This window comes from Falco punctatus (assembly GCF_963210335.1).
Source record: "Falco punctatus genome assembly, chromosome: 17".
Lineage (NCBI taxonomy): Eukaryota > Metazoa > Chordata > Aves > Falconiformes > Falconidae > Falco > Falco punctatus.
In genome coordinates this window covers 1,890,090-1,905,047 of record NC_137597.1, presented here as the reverse complement: position 1 = coordinate 1,905,047, position 14,958 = coordinate 1,890,090, and the positions used below count along the sequence as shown (strand labels likewise).

The 14,958-nt window shown below is 49.1% G+C and overlaps 1 protein-coding gene across 1 annotated transcript in view; it reads left to right on the top strand.

The window, feature by feature from the left end:
- PKP1 (plakophilin 1) overlaps positions 1 to 14,958 on the top strand; it is a 79,566-nt gene that overhangs the window by 16,362 nt on the left and 48,246 nt on the right. Inside the window, exon 2 of the mRNA XM_080367103.1 lies at positions 6,144 to 6,244. Coding sequence (XP_080223229.1) covers positions 6,144 to 6,244 — 101 coding nt within the window. The remainder of the gene's footprint in view (positions 1 to 6,143; positions 6,245 to 14,958) is intronic.

Sequence of the window (14,958 nt, the reverse complement as noted above, 5' to 3'; positions counted from 1 at the left end):
TGAGCTCAGTGGCCTGGTTGGGTTCCCTGGGAAGAGGATAAGCCCGAGACTCTGGGGGGGAGAGGGGTGCTGGGGGTGGGACCGGACCGTTCAGCTGTGTCCGCAGCGAGCAGCACGCAGAGGGGCATTTGCTGGAAGGCTGGGAGAGCGGCGTCAGCCTCTGCCATCTCTTTCAGGGACTATGGCTTGCCCGGCAGCTTTTCCAAGCTGGATCGTGAGGCTGAATCCAGCGCTGGTGAGGTGTCATATCGAGACACTTGTTTTGGGCTGGTTTACCAGGAAAAGATGGGTGGCACTAGGCTGTGGGTGAGGGTGGAGGTGGTGCGCCCATAGAAGCCATCCTGGCTGTACGTGTGGCGTTACTGCAGTGGAGGGAATAGAGCAGCTCCATGGTGGGCAGCGTGTGTGCGGTGACCCATGATGGGCACCACCAGGAACAAATCTCTGCTTTTTCTTTTTGTGTGTGTTTGTGGACATAGACTCCAAGGGGCAAGTGGGGGACAGGGCAAGGAGAGCTTTCTTTTGTCACCAAAATGGAAGATGCACATCTCGTCCTGCCTCGGGAGGGCTCATTGCTTAAGGTGTTATGGTGCCAGAGCTGACAAAATAAAATACAAACCAGGATGAGACGAGAGGCTCTGGATGGGGACTGGGGCTCTGCCAGCCTCCTCTCCCAGCGGAGGGGAGCAGGCAGAGAGATGTCTCCCACTGCTGCCCATCGGCAGGAAGGAAGGGAGGCAGAGGGGGATTATTCTGCTTGGAGAGGAGCCCAGGTGAAACCTCTGGGAAACTAAAAAAACCCAACAAATTCCCAAGCTGCCCGTCTCTGCTCGACAGGCTGAAGCTAAACCCCTCCTCCAGACACTTTTGGAAATGTCTGGGAATGGGAATTGCGTGGAAATGTGCAGCTCTGGTTTCTGTGTCCCAGGGAAGTTGAGTCACAACCAGCTCCCAGGAGCTGCCTCCAAACATGGGGCAGAGGCCACCCCATTCCCGCTGCAGGGAGGTTGGCCAGCACGAAGGTCCCGATGGCTGATTCACTCCGGCAGCTGCTCTCTCAGGACATTTCTGGATGGAATCCCAGAAGGGCAAGAAGTTGCCATTTGTTCTTGGGGTTTTCTTCTGGGATGAAGCCCGAGAGGGTCAGACTAAGCTTTCAAGTATTGCTTTTACTGCTGTTGGCCCAAAGGTTAGCTGGGCAGAGCTAATGAAGAGCATTAATATTTCCTACAGACAGGCTACGTGGGTCGGGCAGGCGTGGATGTCTGCCTGTTCAAATGCTCCTTCAACACCAGCTACCTGCCTCCTTCCGTGGTTTCTCAGAGATGTTCCTCAAAGGCAGCACAGGTTGGGGAATTCACAAAGCCCCTTGATAACATTGAGGTGCTTTGCTCCCTCCGCACCCCGACAGTCTCCTGCCCGTGGCTGGTTAGCTCTTGGTCCGGGTCCAGCCATTTCTTGCTGTGTTTGGATCTGTGGTTTGAGCAGGAGCCGAAGCGTGGTGCAGAGCTTCTCCCAGCTTCAGGAATGGATGTGCCTGTGTACGTAGGATGGAGAGCATGGACATGGACCCCTCTTGCCTGTAGCAGGGATGGTGGTGTTGTATCCCAGCTGGAGTTTCTTCAGGGGTTCAACAGATGTTCTCTCCGTGTCTTGCTTGTTGATTGATACATAAAATTAATTGGTTGTTTGCAGTCCAGTGAATCAAGGAGTTGTGGCCGCTCTCTGAAGGTGTCACCCAACATGTGCACAAGCCACAGCAGGGCAAGGTGAGCCGCTGGGGCTCAAACTGGAGAGCACTGGGATAGGGTAGTGAGCGGGAGCCTGGTGCAGGCAGCGCAACCCCCCACCCGCAGTGGGGGCTTTTCTCAGCCCAGCAGCGTGTTCCCAAGGGCAGCCACAGCATTCGGGGTCTGCAGAGTCTCCCCTCCTGGGGTTCTGGCTCTGGGGGTCTGCCTAGGACACACCTGCCCTTTCACCATGGGAACAGCTAACTGGATGGCTCCCTCTGAATTTGCAAGTAACGCGGTTTTCTAGGGAAAATGAATTTCCGTGGCACGGCAGGAGCAAAGGCCAAGCCGAACCAGCTCCTTGGAGCCAACGGGGCTCGTCTGCAAAGTCCTCTGGCTAAAGAAAAGGTTTGCCAGGGACTCGTCACTGGCTGGCAGGGTAGAGCAGGGAGCAAAGACCTGAGGAAACCCAGCCGTGGAGTGCCGTGTCCTTCTGCCTCACGGCTGAGCTGTGATGTGGAGGTTTGCTGCGCTGGGCGGATAGCCATCTTGCCTCGCTCTGACCTAGCTCTGACGGGGGGCATTGCTCTGATGAGAAGGGAAGAAGAGATTTTGGGGACAGTAAGTCTTTCGAAGACCTCTCTAACCTTCCTACAGCATGAGATGATTCAGTGAATGCCATCCACTCTTCCTCAAACCTTAGATTATTAGTATAGAAAAACACCGAAACCCTTCAGCTCACAGGACAGAGGGCAGAAATGAAGCAAGGATCTCAGCTTCTGGGATTTCACTGACCCTTCTCCCCTTGGAAGCAGCCAGGCTTTGCTTTGTGCCTCCCACAGGCCCTCTTCTCTTTACTACGTTTTTCCTATGTTTAATCATCCTTATTGTTTTAAAGCCGTGCATAGTTCATTATTTAACTTGTCTAGCCTGTGCTACCAGTGACTGGTTCTTGTCTTGCCTTTCCCTGCCACAGATTAATATTTATTAACATGCATCCATTTCCACAGTGCTCCCTGTTAGCTTTATGCGTCTGGCTGAAGCCTTTCACCGTCGTGCTTGAAAAATGCCATTTTTAATGCCGTTCTCCTTGCCATCAGTCCCTTAGCTTCAAGGGGTGTGAAGCTGCCTTTGAAGACAGCAGTGAACTCATCAAGCACAGGCACGCTGGGCTGGATAGAAGTTGCAGTTTGCTCTGCAGTCATCCATAACCACTACGGAGAGGAGGAGGAGGAGGAGGGCCATGTGGGCATGTAGTGGGGCTCACAGGGATTGAGTGCAAGATCTTGCAATCCTTACCTGTTGTAGTTGGTTTTCACCCTTGGGAACTGTGCCACTGAAGAGAAATGAGATTTTAGATTGACCAGGTTTTGAGGGAAATGCCCTGGGGTAATGATGGTTTGGGGGCAGGGGAAAGGGGTCCCTATGACAGCCTAGCCAGCACCTGAGCAGCCCCTTAGAGGTATTTTCTGCCCACAACTACAGCTGCTGGGAAGCCTGTGCTTCATCCAAGGGATTCTCAGCCATGTCTTTTCTGCCTCCATCCCATCTGTTATCTGCTGCTAATACAGTGGGTTTAATTGGCTCTGTGTTTGTCTAAGCACAAGTGGGCACTTAAGAGACGTAAACAGCTGCTTGGATGACAACGAATGGGACACAGGCATATGGACATAGCTAGAAAAAAGTACCAAGGAGGCATCTCCCCCAGAAAGCATTTCCAGCCCCTACCAAAATGTTTTTTTTTCAGGAGATAGTCTGGTTTTATCCCAAGTTCTCAGGACCTGTGACCAGCTTATGTGGTCTTTACCCTTGAGGTGGTTGAAAAGAGGAACATCCTCCCTTCCCCTGAGGGCTGGCGATACACCTCCAGGCTGACTCTTTAGATGAACCAGGCAGAGAACCGTCTAAACTTGCAGGACTAAATAAAGATGATGTTTCCTTTAGCCACATCCATCAGAAAATTCCCAGGTTCTTCCTGGACTTTAGACTGAGCTCTCCAAGCAAAAAAATCACAGTCGTGTGGTGCCAGAAGTAGTCCCCAGTCAACAAGTTGGCTTCAAAATGCCTTGAACATTTGAGGTTATATATAATTACGTATTTTTAAGCTCTTCTATACAAGTTCTTAGAGGTGAAGGCAACTCTTAAACAACTGAAGAACGTAAACTTGCATGAACTGCATGGTCTATTGAATTTGGCCACGTCATGGTGAGTTTATACAAGAAAATCAGAGGTGTGCCTAAATTGGCTTATTTTTGGTGTCTCCTTGCTCAAACCCAAAGCCTTCAGTGCAGTGCATGGCAAGAATGGATCCTGAAAGGAGAAGTGTGGTCCCCAGGGAAGACCGGTCAGATGAAGCTGTGAGTCATGCCCTTTCTTCCAACTGCTCATTCACAGCATGGGGCAGTGCTCCCAGGTGCTCCTGCCTGCAGTTAGGTGATGTTTGCACAGAACAAGAGGTTGGCTGTAAGAAGGAATTGCCAGGAAACTGTTATCATGGGGTTGTTTTACCTTTGCACTCAGAGCTGTGGTTCCTGGCTAGCTCTGTCCCCTGGCAAATCACTGGCCCAGACTTACCGTTTCGAGCCCTGCCTGGCTTCTGCTGAAGCCAAACACTAATGCCCTGATCTGGAGTTCCTGGGAAAGCCCAGGGTGGAGCAGGGAAGCACAAGGTGAAAGGCATACCTGAGTTGTGCCTCCCGTTGCACATCGATGGTCGTTTCCTTGCCTTATCAACAATTTCTGTGCAACTTCGTGTATATGAAGCAGTCAGGGCTGGAGCAATATCAATAGGGAGCAGTGCCCACCAAGTCTCTAGACTGGCAGACGAGGTCCTGTGGTTTCCTGCACAAGTGTATGTCTGTGAAATTACTTACTGTTGCTTATTCTGCATTCAGTGATGTTCTTCAGATGCTGCCATCTGTCCAGTCCTGCTCCTCTCTTGTTGACAATAGAAAGCAAATCTCATTATTTATACCACATCTACAGGAATCATCTTCCTGAGAAAATGCAAGAATTTTTAGCCACAAACCAAATCACCATAACAGGTTCTGAGTGCCTTAGGCAAGGCAATAAGCTAGATTTATTTGAAGGATCAGTGGCTGTAGAAGACCTGAGTGGCTTCAGGGCTTTTGTGGTCGAGCTTATCCAGTTTATCTAAGAGATGAGTCTTATCAAACAATCAGAGAGATTAGGATATTTCTGACATTACCCACCAGTTTAGGTGCATAACTTAAGACAGGTAAGTCCTGATTTTGTGCTTCGTTAGACATTCAGAGCTTCCCCTGGAAGTTAATTGGAGTATAGGGTTTGTACTTCCTCATAACGGGACTTGGGATGCCACAATTATTAAGCACTTTGAAAAATGTAACGTGAATGAACTTGAACTCTTTTTGGACCATCTCAAGGGGGTTAAGGGAATTCCAGTGTGGAAAGGGAATGACTCGCTTCATTTTTCTTGTAGTGATGAATGTAGCATTGAGTAAAATACTGTTAGGATGGATCCAGAGATTACACTGCCAAAGGCTACTGAGGAGAGACAGCTTTTAGTAGGAAGAGCTTTTAGTAGGGCTGGGACAGGCAAATCCAGGCACTCTGAATAAAGCACTGAGAAACAGTAGAAATGGCTGGTGTATTCCTCTTGATCCAAGACATCTGCATCTTTACAAAATGTATCTGAGATCTCATCTCACAGATCTCCCCAGTGCCCCCCGAACAATGATGGAGCTTAATACATTCCCAGGAAAAGAAAGTACAAAGACACAAAGTGATCTTTTAGAGATGGAAGATTGAAATTTAAGGCAGTGCAATCAGGTGTTTTAGTGTTTAACTATTTCAGATCCCCAGGTGTTAAATATTTATCCATCATGTTTTGTTGGTTGAATTAGTGAGCCTTGCTTGGGCTGCTTGTGTTGATGTGATTGTTAGCAGCCAGACCAGGAAAGCCAGGCTGGCGAAAGGGTTGCAGGTGGCTTTTGCTTTCAGACAAGTGGCAAATTTTATTTATCTCCAAGTCAGAGTAGAGGAAGTATGTTCCAGGGTCAGACCTTCCAGGATGTGTAGCACAAAATAGCATCCAGACCTTCTCATGCAGCAAAGACCTAAGGCATTGGCCCAATTTCTGACCCCATCAGCCCTTGTCACACGTTTTGTGGCGTTTAGTCTTTGCTGAAAACCTTAGGCAGTTGCTTGTGGTCTGAGGGCTGGAGTTTCCAAGAGCTCTTCTGGAATGAACATCTACGAGCTGCCTGCAATGGCAAGGCCTCAACCTACTGCCTGTCTTTCCTGTGTCCCTGGTAAGGTTTCTAACTCTGTTATTCCTCAGTAACTAAAGTCACTGGAAAAAAGAGCACTGTGCTCTGAAGGGGTGCCTGTGGGACCTCTTCCTCCTGCTGACTGTGCTTTTTCCATTTACAGGTTCCATGTACGATGGTTTAGCTGATGGTTACGGCTACGGGACATCCCGGGGCAGCTATTATGCCAAAACCCAGACAGGAAACAGCAGCTGGGGCTACCCGGTAAGATACTCTTTTATCTGGGGACTGTGGCATACTCTTGAGGTGACCTGTACAGCAAGCACCCTCTAGCAGAAGCAGTCATGTAGGAAGATCACAGCACTTCAGAAACTTGCCAGAGAGGGATTGCACATGGCTGTGGCTATCTTAGAATGTAATTCAATGCAATGGAAGAGGATGATCAAGGACCCTATATCTACGTTGTATGTCGTTGGGGATTTTAGTGTGGACAAGATTTAGTTTGGTTTTGTGGATAAAGATCCACACGGCGTAAGAGGTTTCAAGCTGTCTGAAGGATCAGTCATGAGATCAGACTCTTACAACTCTGTTCAAGTTCAGGGCACATCCATTGCTCATCTGGAACAGTTTCCATTTTTGTTTCCATGTACCAAAACTCCTCTGTGAACAACATTAATGTGGTTGAGCAGTGATGGTCAGGGGATTTGCTTTACAACTGTATTGCTATTCCCAATCTCAGTGCTAGAGCAGACCTTTTCAGATTTTCTCAGAGCTTGGAAAAGAGGAGGTCCACTTCTCTCATGGTGATTTCCAAACAAAATATTACAGATTACCAGCAAAAGCACAGGTGAGGTAGTACTTGTCTTTGTGCAATCTGAGTTTATACATCCCACAGAGGTCCTGGTCTTGTCCTTGGTGACAGACTCTTGGTACATGGGAATCACTCCAGGCCAGTCCATCGTCTACTGGGACAATTTGTGCTTATGATGCCCCTCCACCTCAGACCTGTATTCTGTTCTGCCTTGGTTTTCATCAGCTATAAAGTAGAAAGGAGCAATTCACAGATCTGGGATTTAAATACGGGAAAGAGAAAGGGCTCCTTTCAACAACTCTGGGACTGTAAAGCAGCTCCCTCTCAGCCATCAAAGGGTTGAACCAAGAAAGGTGCTTATGTTGGTTTCAAGCACACAGACAGAGGGTTGAAGCTTTTTCTGGTAGCTGACAGATCCTTTGCCTGTTCATAGCACCAGAATTCCTCAGCTTCAGAAAGATATATCTGTTGCCTTTCTTAATGGCCTTGGTGTATGTAGTGTGCTTGCTTCAAGGCAGCAGTGTCACTTGCTAGGCTTGCTACCTACTGCGTGTTCAGGAGGGAGGACTGAGAGTACTGGTACGTCTTTGAAATGTTTATTTGCAGGCTGTCTGTTGACTTGTTTTAATGTCCTTTGCTGAGCTGGTTAAATCCCAGGCAGTGGTGTTTCTGCCTGCTCTAAGACCAAAGGGGTGACTCTGATGGGTCAGAGCAGAGGTCCGTCCAGCCAAGTGGCCCATCTCCGTCACTAGGGCTCTGCAGCAGGGTCTAAGCACGGTAAGCAGGCAGTGATGCATCCCAGAGTGGTTTTGTGGCCACCAGAAAATTGCAGCTGAGGGACCTCCAGAGCCAGAGCTGGAGCCTCTGATGTTCATAAGCCAAATGATTGTGAAGTTTTGTTTTGATGATATGTTGCTGTTTGTCTGTTGTGATTTCTGAGTGGAGCTTTTTATGCTTTGTCTAAGCAAAACTGCTCTGTTCCAGCCATCCCAGTAGTTTCTAGCTGTTTGTTTGGGTTTTGTCTTTTTTTGTTAGAGAGAGAGGAAGCTAAGCTCCAACTCTGCAGCTGCCCCTCCAGCTTGTGTTCATGCTGCCAAGGTGGTGCTGAGGCTAGTGTTGCTGGTGTGAGGATTATTGTTTAATTTTGTTCATCCCTGATCTTCTTCCCGATCATTACAACAGCTTGGACAGAAGCCTGGTACTTAGAAATACCACTGGCTGCTGGGGACTTCAGTCCAACAGTGTGGTGAACAGCGTACAAGATGGTTACGAAGGTCAGGGTCTCCACTAGACACCCTAGAGCACCATGGACACAGCAGTTCACTCATTCCTAGTCCACCACAGACTTACGCAGTCCATAGCTTTTCCCTGAGGGGCTCTTCTGCATTTACTGGTGAGGGAAGGCCTTTCTCCAAACTTGTGTCTTACAAACCTTTAATTCTAGAAATTGTTGGTACAAGTCTGCAGGACCTGGGCTACTTCAGAAAAAGGGACCAGGACTTGTGAAGGATTCACAGTAAAATTTGTCTTACCTAACTGTGTCTATCTGAAAATCAGCCATTTAGTCTTAACAAGTCGTCTAGACTCCTCCCATAGCCAACAAAGGGAGAAGTACGAGGAGGTGATTCATCTCCTCTATCTTGGAGATCTGTCAGGTCAGGATGAATCAGCCCCTCTGGATGCCTATCTCCTTCCACTGGCAGCTGGATGGGAGCAGTCACCTAACAGGTAGATGACTGCAGTTAGGGGCGATGAGTCCCAAGTGCCATTGGAACTTATAACCTCAAGCCTAAATCTGCTTAACAAGCTTAACAGACATCATACTCCCCAGCCACAGCGAGGAACCTCCACCATTTTGCTTCTTCCAGAAAAGTGTTACAGGTTTATACACATCCACAACCAGCCTCCAGCTTGGGTTAACTCTGACCTTTGTCTATGGACCTGCTTGAAGTCTGTGCAGGTTCCAGGCGTTCTAAAAAAACATTTCCTATTTGTAATTCCTGGCTCCTGAGACGTGAAAACAAAGATAAATCTATTTTTGAAGAAAAAATTGCTGGACTTCTTTCTAGCTGGAGCTGGTGCTGTGAGAGTTTCTGAGAGTCACTAAGTCCTTTGAGATGCACAGGCAAATCCAGATGTTTCAGGGAAATGACCCAGCATGGTATTCAGGAAATTTACTTACTCTTAATTCTTCTGGAGTTAAAAAGGTGTGACAGGCAATCCATGCCTATGCTGCTGCTCCACAGCACCTGCAACTTAGATCACCTTATTATAAAGCACTGCCTTAGATGGTGACTCTCAGTGACTGGAGGTATCTGTCTCACCCACAGCTCTTCAAAACTATTATTCCTGACTTCCTCCTTTCATCTTGTTTTGTGTCTTTTTGGAAATCTCAGGCTTTTTGCTTCTGAGTTTCCTTCCCAACCTTATGATACTGGTGTTCAAATACTTGAGCAAAGAAAGGATAGATCTGGAGGAAGATCTCTCTCCAGATCAGTCAACATTGCTGACTAAAACCTTTGATTTGCTGATTATTAAAGACTATTTTCTGTTTATTCCTCTTGTGGATTGCCTTGTTCGTAGCATCACTGTAATTAGCAATGCGATGAGTACCTACTCATTATCAGTGCAGGTAACTGAAATCAGGTACCACTCCAGAAAGAGGCACTCAGGGCAGCAGGTCTGCGCTTGGCTGCAGGGTTTCCGTGGCTCATGTGCCAGGGGTTGGCTTCAGGGGTGAAGCCCCCCGTCCTATTTGCGCAGTGACCGCGGTGGGATGCAGCAAGGGGTGCAGTAGTGACTGCAGACCTCTCCGTCTTAGGTCATCTTTCACTCCAGGTGCTGGATGGAGCCCAGAAGACCCTTAGAGTCAAGTGCCACCCTACTGGTGATGTGAGTTAGGAGTGGCCACCAGTTCCCAAAGCCATTCGACCGAACGAGCTGGCTATGATTTGTCCTCACATAAGGTAGTGCCTGAGGTCCCACAGAAGGTGCAATGGTGACCACAGTTTACACAGACAAACCTGAGGGAGGTAAAGCAAGCTAAGCTGGGCACCTAGAGCAGTGCAGTCATGGCAGGAGAAGTCTCAGCATGAGCTGTGCCCTTGACTCTGACATCGCAATGCCACCCCAAAAATGGGATTTCTTTAGCACTGGGCTCGAAGCCACTGCCACGGTCCAGTGGCCCATGGGTTACAGTGAGTGTGCTGGTCACGCTGACTATGGACACAGCTTTGGAGATGCACAGCCAAGCCCGAGGCACCAAGGGAAGGCAGCACGTGGAACCAGGATGCTTGCCATCAGCAGAGACCCTCTGAGGCTTAATTCCCCCCACAGCAATGCTGCCCTTGCCTGGGTCTGCTGGGTTGGCAGCTCCATCCCTGGAAGAGAGGCTGGGGGGTCCCAGGTCCCATGTCTGTTTTGACACTGTCCAGATGATGCAGTATCAGGACAAGGTGCACCCAACCTCCCCATGCTGTTATCTCCACAAGAAGGAAACAGAGGGCACCCAGCCCCTGCTGTGCTGGGTAGGGTAGGAGGCACCTCCTGGGTGTTGGGGGCTCTTCCCCCAGCAGGGTGAGCAGACCATCATCCCCGCAGGGCTGACCTCAGCCTGGGGCTTCTCGTGAGGAACCTTTCTGAGAGCAGCCCTGCTCCCAGACTGAGGGATATTTGGCATGCCTGATGCTGCTCCAATTAAAGTGGTTAACTGGGTTGGATCCTGGCACATGGCAGCTGGGGACCACTGGCTACTGGGCCACTTTCCGCAGGCACCACTGCTGGGGTCTCGGGCTCTAGGCTGCACTGCCCCCGCCCCAGCTTGGCTTCTGTGGCAATCATGTCCATTGTGGCACTAGTGAAAAGTGCACTTTGGTGATTCCTCTGCACTAGACGCTGTATGGAGATTCTTAAACAGATGTTCTCGGTGTGTTGCAAAGCTTCTCCCTCAAATGCATTATCTGCATGAGTGGTGTTTGCCATGAGATGGGAAGACTTCCTCTTATCCCTGGCTGGCTTTGCCTCTGTGGACAAAAATCTCTTTATCAGCTTTGTTCCGTAAGAGTTTCAGGGCAAAACTTGTCATTTGCTGTGATGACACATTCAAATTTAAAGGAACCTCAATTTTAGAGTAGTTTGGGTAGCATCAAAGAGAGCAAAGATTTATAGCTGTTGCACATCACTGCTCAATCAGACCCCAGTCGCCCCGTCCTGTCCTGTCCCGTGTGTCCCCCACCCCCACCCCCATGAAGTTTTGCAAGAGGTTATATGCTTTGGCGTAGAAAGTTGGACATTACCTTCCCTGGCCAGAAAAAACTGAACCATCAAGACCTAAATCCCAGCTGCATAAAGAATCAGATGAAAAAGCGTACAGAAAGGCAGCACCCAGGAGAGGTGGGAAAGAGCATTTCAGAAATAGATAAACAATATATTTGCTGGTTTTGCAATTTTTTGTCCCTGCAACGGAGTGTGTAGTAGGGAGCAGCTAAAGCATTTCGCAAGTAGCATCAAGAGTTTTCCCCACCCATCACTCAGGGTGGGACGCTGTCATGTTGCATTGCCTGTGCTTTGCCCTCCAGCCTGGGAGAAACCTGCTCCTGACATGTTTATACGGAGTCCTTTACTCCTGTCTGTCTGCTGCTCTAGAAACAAACAAATTGCAAGGGAAAAAATTAGAGCTAGGTAATGAACTGATGGCGTCCTTAGATGCAGGAGTCAGAAACACCCAGTTATCTGGGAGGGCCTCCGCCACGGAAAGGCAGCGCTGAGATCGGAGTGTGAGTCCCGGGGCTGGTGCGCCTTGCTCTGTGCTTCTGCTTCTCTGGAAAGTGGGACGAGGAAAGAGACTTTTCCTTTTAAACAGAAGCATTTATGGAAGAAAAAGACAGAGAAGGACTCATGATTAGTGGTTGGGTTAATGCCATTTTGACTTTCTCTCTAGCACCAGTTTTATTCCAGTTGAAATAAGAGGTTAGAGACATTTATGTACCTGTCTTGTGTGGCAGCTGGATGTTCCTGTAATGGTCCCACGCTGCAGGCTGGGAACTGGTGATCCACAACTACTCAGTACTTTAAAGGCAGGTCCCTGCTGCTGCCAGCGAAGGGAAGCGCTCACTCCTTGGGCCTGACAGAGCACCTGCGCGCTATCAGGGTTCATCTTCGCTGCCTTTCCTCCCCGCACCTCCCCTCCTTGTTTTAATATGAATGAACGGCTCCCAAGGCTTGGCTTCAGCACACACGCTCGTTTCACAGTAGGGAGGAGAAGTTCAAGTTAAAATTCAGGATGGTGGCATTGCCTGGCTGCACGTGAACATCCTCCAGCATCCCACGAGTGCAGGGGACTACCAGCGGCTGGCTGAAAGGACGGACTGGCCACCCTGCCCTGACTCCTCAGGTGCCGTGGAGAGAAGTCTTGGGGACAGCCTGTGGTCTTCTGAAGTGTTTTCCAGATCTTGCAGCACAGAGGGAATCACTGTTTATGTCTCCACCCTGCTTTGAGGGACTTCCTTGTCTTTTCCAGCATTTCTGTGCACTCCTGAAGGTGTGGACCCGGCCCACCTCCCCCATACGAACACTTACAAGCAGTGGGCACACGCAATTCAGGGTATTAGGAAATCTGGGCGGTTCATGAGGCTTGAAGGTGAGAGATTGATTATTTCCTTTCACTAATGCTATTCTGCATAGGGAGAGCTCATCTATGCACCTAATGGCATCAGCAAAAGCTACGAGATTGTTGTCAGGTGGCTCTTTAAACCACAGACTGTGTAATAGCATCATCTTCACCTTCAGAGCTGTCATCTCTTCTCCAGACAGCAGAGTGCCTCTCTTCTACCTTGCTGTGCATCCTATCTCTCTGATCGCTGCATCCAGCAAAGAGATAACAATGTGGGGAACCCCATTCCCTTGGCCACGTTTGCTCCAGCGTTGGAAGCAAAGGTCTCTGACTTAGCTTGGTGAACATCTGCAGTGGGGATGTGGGTTTTAGTCTGACCAAGCTGCTTTTAAGGCACAGACATGGCACTTTCCCGACATCAAGGAGTGATCAGGCCAGCTACATATGTGCAAAGGATTCATAGAGACTATTTGGCAAGCAGGTCTGAAATCCGCTGGCAGGAGACTCCTCATCGATCTGGAGGCTTTGGATCAGGCTCCTGCTGCAAAGAGGAATCCTAAGATACCAGTTAGGTCCGTGCCACTTGAAAGAGATTAAAATGGGCTCAGCCAAGCATCTGGTAGAATCAGCAATAAAAGTCATGCACTGACTTTGGTAATGAGCTTCACATCACACGGGAACTATTTTCCCATGAGTTTGCAGAAGGCTTCCCCGCCCTGCCAGGACCTGCACTGACTTGCCGCTCAGGGCTCCCTGTGTTGCAGAAAGGTGTCTTTGCAAACAGGCGGTCGCTTTACTTCACCCGTCTCAGGGCTGGCAAGAAAGAGGACAATGCTATATGCCACTATAAAACACAGCAGGAAATAGAGAATTGATAATTCTGTATCTATAAACACAGACACACTCACCCCTCCCCTGCTCTGCTGGTGGAGAGCCCATGTGAGCATGCTAGAGAGCAAACAATAGCTTTAGATAAATAACAAGTTAGCTTGTCCATGGTTAGCTGAATTGGTTTCAGCAAATGCCTCGGGGCTCCACAGCTCTGCCAAGCTTCTGACAGCCCTACAAAATAATCCCGGCTTGTACTGACTCATAAAGAAAAACAACAGGGCTCACATCTAACAAGCTGCTGCTCTGTCCTCCAGCCAGCTGCTGCCAGTGGCGAGCCCTGGGAGTCAGTTCCCTGCTCCACTGAGCAGCAAAGTCCACCCTACACCTTCCTGCTGCATCCCCAGCCTGGCCCTCACTGTCCCAAGGGTTTCTGAACCCAGGAAAATAAAGGGAAAATGTGGATGATATCACCCTTAGAAGGACATACTCATCCGCAGCAGGGTAGATCACGGCTTCAGGAAAGGTCACTTTGCCATTGCTGTGTGCGTGCTGCATCCAAAGCAAAACTAGGATGGGGAGAACCTCCACATGTGGCCATCCTCAAAATTTCAGTGGGCTTGCCCCACAGCAAGGGGAGCCCCTGAGACTCATGGCCCCTACCCATGTGCCTCATCCTTGCTCTTCTTATCACATGCCAATTCTTCTTCCACATCCCTGGAGCTCTGCAGTGTGCACCAAACCTGTTACCTGCTGCGCTGCAGTACGAACAGGTTTTTTGTGTGTCCTCTGGAGTAAATGCAAAGAGAATTTGCTCCCCTTTTCTTCCCTTCCAGCAACTCACCTGTTTAGATGCAAACCTGCAGAATGAAAGTATGAAAACTACTTTAGACTGGCGCTCAGATGACAGAGCAAGCTGGGTATTGGCGTAGCTGGACTAAAGGGTTCCTTATCCAGACGGCATGCCTGCTAGGCAGCCCCTTTTAAAAAGTTTTCAGCCGTTACCTGTGCAACTCTCTGGGACACAGCAGAGAGGATTCGCTGCATTCTTGAAGATCAGTTTGTTAATGGAAATATTTGGCTTAATTAATTACCATAATGACAATTCGGCAGAGCGTTGGAGACAGGAATGATGCTGAGTGTGCTCAGGGCTGGGACACAGTTGGGGCAGGGCAGCGGGACTCAGGGTGAGCCCGCAGAGGGTACAATTTCTCTGGCACATGGGGGTGTTTCTAGGTTAGGAAATATGGATTTTTTTTCAGTGATATGAACTATTGTACCAGGCACAGGCATTTCACACCTTGTGCCTTGAGCCTCTATGGAAATAAGATGCTGGTGTTGACTTTTCTTTCCCAGCCCAAGGGATCCTTGGGTGGCTTTTGCAGGAAGAGGCATCCAAAGTAGTGCTGCTTAAAGTTATGTGAGAAAAGAAACCTTGGCCCAACAAGAGATCATAGATGAGCTTTCCTGAGATAAACCACAGGGGGAGGAGGCAGGCAGTTTTATTCTTTAGTTCTTTTTATGCTGGTCTGCTGCATGTCTTAGAGATCTGCTTGCCAGCATGCTCAGGGGGATGCAGTGGGAAAAATCACTACATGGGGTAAACAACAGGAAAATAGCTTTATTTCTTTTTCTTTCCGGAGTTTACACCTTGGTGACTTGTCTGTCACTTGGATACAGCCCTGTAGGCTTCCAGGTGCCAGCACTGAACGTCCAGAAGTGTTAACA